The sequence below is a fragment of the Argopecten irradians genome, unplaced genomic scaffold (assembly GCF_041381155.1).
Source record: "Argopecten irradians isolate NY unplaced genomic scaffold, Ai_NY scaffold_1040, whole genome shotgun sequence".
NCBI lineage: Eukaryota > Metazoa > Mollusca > Bivalvia > Pectinida > Pectinidae > Argopecten > Argopecten irradians.
Window position 1 is genome coordinate 15,979 of NW_027188507.1, and position 4,697 is coordinate 20,675.

Sequence of the window (4,697 nt, forward strand, 5' to 3'; positions counted from 1 at the left end):
TAAATTTGTGTATATTGTTCAGTATTTTCCTGACTTTCATCGTATCTATAAGTTATGCCAGATTGGTGAGAAAAAATGGTTAAAACTGACCACATATTGCTATGTATCGCGTAAAACCACACATCACACGTACTTTTTAGATGAAATCTTTGTTTTTGAAAAAAAACGTTTGTAGATATTGTAAGATAAATATAAAATTGGGATACTAAGTTATTAACAGTATGAAGTTCAAGCATTATTTTTCAGTACTTTTTGATTAGCTAGGGATCCCATATCGGGTCCGTGCACTGAATGTTACGCCGACAGAAAGACGACGTCATCAATTTAAAATGTTCCGTTTTTCAGTCTGCATCTTTTTTAAACTCAATAAAACACCATGAAGACATTGTTAAATGAAAATTTTATAAGAACACAAAATATTACTTGTTATCTCTAGTTTTAGCAGATATAATCAGTATCTCGATAGCTCCTAAAATAAGGGAGTTATGACGATTTGTTCAACACCGACACGTTATTGGCGTAGTTTGGCGTATCTGGGAGTTAAGGGGTTAAAGGACATTTCCTTTCAGGGGATTTGAAATTTCGATATCTCAAGGGACAGTTTTGGATTTATTTATACCATGTGCAATTTCATTCAACAAGCCAAGGATTTATAAGTGAGAAGGATTCGTGTCTGTCTCTTTACATTACTAAACACCACGCGAGACGCCTATGAACCGGGAATAAAAACCGTTTTTCTCAACAAATACTTGTCTTATCGAGTCAAACGAAACACCATTGTAAAGTTTATTAAATTTCACGACGTATATTACTTGCTTTAAAGACGGAATATTTAGAGGATATGTCTTAAATTTTCGTTAAAAATAATCGGCAGCTCATGAAATGACGGCCCCGCTTCAGAAAGTAAGACGGTAACCCTCGCACCCACAAGCTACATCAAAGGATGCGCCGGCGGATATCAAAGGAAAATCAGTCGTCGCCCAACGTCACGGTCAGTGCACAAACACAAAAGCGCCTGCCTTGGACTTCCCCCAAACCCAGTGTGACTTATCCTTCTCATATACGTCCTTGAACAAGCCAATGGGATTTAGATGAAATTTTGAATTCATAATAAGTAGGAAAACTCTATCTGAGATGTATACATAAATTCTGTGGATGTGTTTAATTCCGCATCAACAGAGGATTAGATTCTCTTCATATTCATTAAGTGGGATTTTTTTCTTAATTTGGATTTAAAAATAATGGAATATTCCGGCAGGTTGTGTGTTGTGTGTTAACATAATTATGGGATTATGCCCGGAGACCTACTCACCCATATTGTGTAACTCTCCCATATGCTACCTTTTACTGTCTTATAAGTGACTGTCTTATATTGAGTCACATATAAGACTGTAAAAGAAAAACAAATAGTACAGTTACAGGTAATGGTCCGATAATCCGGGAGTTAAAGTACAGAAACAACAATAGATGTCATCACAACTATGTTTTAATCATAGTTCGAGTGCAGTTACTTATAGAAAATTGTGTTGTGATAGATTCTACTTTTTTTTAATTTTAGAAAGAAGTATTTTGAATCGGGTAACAGAATGAGCATGAGATATGTCAAACTGTAGAGCAATTTAATTAAATTCCATAGAGGTACTAGGCAAAAACTGCTTTAATAACTTTATGTTCTACATATAGGGATATTAAAATGTCTTGTCATTCATAATAGATATATCTTTCATTTTCGTGTTGATATAACAATGGTTGAAGGCCATGGAGTATCTTAAACATCTTAAACATAAGTTTATACGTGTATGCTTGACGTCGATCAGAGAGAGAGAGATACCGAGGCAAGTTCTTATATTATAAAGTTATGATAATCCCGTGATAACCCTCACGGCTTCCAAATTTTACAGACTCTAGGAGATTTTTAAATTGCATACAGCAATTATCCCATAAAACATCTACATACATTCTGATATACAGCAACCACACGATGCTTTAAGCATTGATGTTACTATTATTTAACTCCATCGGATTATGAAAGAAATTTTGTTTGCCCTTTTTTTCAGCCCTAAACTGAAATAAATCTTAAATTATCATTGATATTTCTTAAAAAAAATTGGTTGTGAGATATTTTCAAACTTTTCAATGAAAATATTTGATACTGATGAAAAAAAATCTTCTGCTCCTGTTAGTAATAGATACAAATTATTATTCATCGGCGATGTAGTACCTTCAAGTAAAATTAGCATTGATACATCATCATGAAATCTGAAAGTAGAACAATACAACAACAGACATGTGATTCAAAATTGAAATTGCATTTTCTTTTATTGATAATAAACTTTCACAAAATTTTTCTTTCATTGGTTGTACAAATATCTAAACTGTTATTACATATCGAGGCTATCAAAAGGGGATACAATGTATTTAAGAAATAAGTAGAAAGATCTCTGTTTTTCCTGGTATTGATTCGAAATAATGTAAAAATAAATATTTTCAGATTATCTATCTACAACCACAATGGCTTCAAATATACCTGACGAGGCTATCAGTCTCCATAACTATATGGTTCACGACTTAGATGGAAATATGACAGACCAGGAGTTCAAGAAGCTTAAACGTCTTCTGGAAGACGTCCCATTAACTGAGACTGATAAAAGAAAAATAAAATCAGTACAGGAACTATTTTCTTGCCTCATTGACAAAACATTTATTTTTTACGGAGACTGCGAAAAGTTAATGCCAAAATTAAAAGCAGTAAAATCGTCACTGTGTAGAATTGTACAACACCACACAGACGCTATTGGAAAAATACTTAAACCGGAACAGGAACTGGGTAAGTAAAGCACATGTAGTAGTGATATGTTCGACGTATTTTTAAGTTACATTGTACCTGTGTTAATATATACACTGTAGCAGTCCACACCATAGATTTATTTCTTTTCATCCACTTGGGCTAAAAGAACCAGGAAACATGCTACACGTACAACGTTTGCTGCGACATTGAACGGGTAAACGCTACTGCCTGGCGCTCGGTCAATCCTTGAGATATACTAGGTGTAAAACTATTCGCATTATATGTTTACATAACGATTGCATGTTTATAAACATAATAAAGAACCTATGAATATTGATTTATTGATTGTATCTTTTAGTGTTGCATATTTTAAGGAAGTTTAGTGCACATGCGATCTTGAACAGGTTAGCAAATGGATCAAAGAAGTTATGAGATTTTCAAATACAATATGCAAATGCATGTTGGCAGTTGCAAATTTTGTCAAAAAAACCACATTTCTATTCTTTGTAGATTTTTTATATGGGGTTTTTAAGAAATTGCCCATTCGGCGGCCATTTTGAAAATGTGTCTTTTTTCGCTTTGATAGGAGCCAACGTTTTACCATTTTTTACTTGAATTGCCTTTACTTATATCATCACTGCGCCAGTATGTTTAGTTGTATCGAGCTAACTTTTGATGTAAATCTTTACTAGATTTGTGGTAATTAAAATATTAAGCATTAATGAGTGAAATGATAAACTTTTTTAAACTTGAGTTTTACATTTTATTGGTAATTTGAGCACTTTTATTTTTACTCTAAAATATTGAAAAATAACAAATATTTAAATAGGGCAAAAAATAAGCACACGATTTAGAAGATCAACCGTTTCCATATTGATATGCAAAATATCTAAAAAAAGTTTAATACCAGAACATTTTCGAAAAAGGGTTAAATTTGGCAAAAAATGGCTGAGAATTGTGCATTTTGAAGCTCAAAATTAAGGGTAGTATATCATATGTTGTTATTCTGAGAAAAATATGTTTTATTAATCATAACTGGTATATTTTTAAAGAAAACCACTGGGAAAAATTAAAATACATGTCGTTTTTGGATTGTAATACTATTTATTTAATATATTAATACAGATACATAATCATCAATATCCACTTTAATTTATTAGAAGAACCTTTTGGACACGAGGAAACTACCATCATGATGCATAGGAAGGTATACGAGACCCGGGAAGGATCATCGGCAGCTTTCGTAGACTGTAAAGTGGATCCGGTACCAGATCGAATTGTTTGGAAGAGAGACAAAACCATACCATTGAGAAAGAAAGTTCTGAATGACAATCATAAATACTTCTATAGTCCGGTATCGCCTACACTTGTGATTAGAGACCCCAACAAAACAGTCGATGAAGCTCAATACCAATGCAGGGTAGGAGCTAGAGGAACAAATGTCGATAGCGACATAGTTGAACTTTAAGTGGGTGAGTTTATGTTAAAGTGTAAGAGAAAAGTTAATATAAAAGAGCGCTTAATAATTAACTGCAAAAGGAAAAGTTATTTATGACAAGAACGATGGAAACATTGACGATAACTGTAAACTTTCTGATCATCTGTTTAACAAGTGTGACTATGTTTCTGTTTCGAATGCCATACACGTTATTTATTTTAAGCAGCTGTTACTGAACCAATCAAGAGTGTATCTTCAACAAATATTCCGGGACCCAATGAAGATATTTCCCAAACTACAACAAGCATCCCAGGACGCAGTGAAGATATTTCCCAAACTATGTACAACAAGCACCCCGGGTGCCAGTGAAGATATTTCTCGTATTACAACAAGCATTCCGGGACCCAGTGAAGGTATTTTCCAAATTGCATTTGGCATCCTGGGACCCAGACCCAAACCACAGCAAGCCTC

The 4,697-nt window shown here is 33.6% G+C and overlaps 1 protein-coding gene across 1 annotated transcript; it reads left to right on the plus strand.

The window, feature by feature from the left end:
• The first annotated feature begins 2,384 nt into the window (after positions 1-2,384).
• Positions 2,385-4,645, plus strand: LOC138313901 (uncharacterized). The gene is made up of 3 exons (XM_069254148.1): positions 2,385-2,827; positions 3,949-4,260; positions 4,453-4,645. The coding sequence occupies exons 1-2, from the start codon at positions 2,512-2,514 to the stop codon at positions 4,254-4,256; spliced, it is 624 nt and encodes a 207-aa protein (XP_069110249.1). The 5' UTR covers positions 2,385-2,511; the 3' UTR covers positions 4,257-4,260; positions 4,453-4,645.
• Positions 4,646-4,697: the final 52 nt, after the last annotated feature.

Excerpts from the sequence above, each read along its gene's own strand:
- LOC138313901 (XM_069254148.1), top strand. The coding sequence starts at position 2,512 with ATGGCTTCAAATATACCTGACGAGGCTATCAGTCTCCATAACTATATG. Across the intron at positions 2,828-3,948 it reads TAAACCGGAACAGGAACTGG|AAGAACCTTTTGGACACGAG; the intron begins GTAAGTAAAGCA and ends TTAATTTATTAG.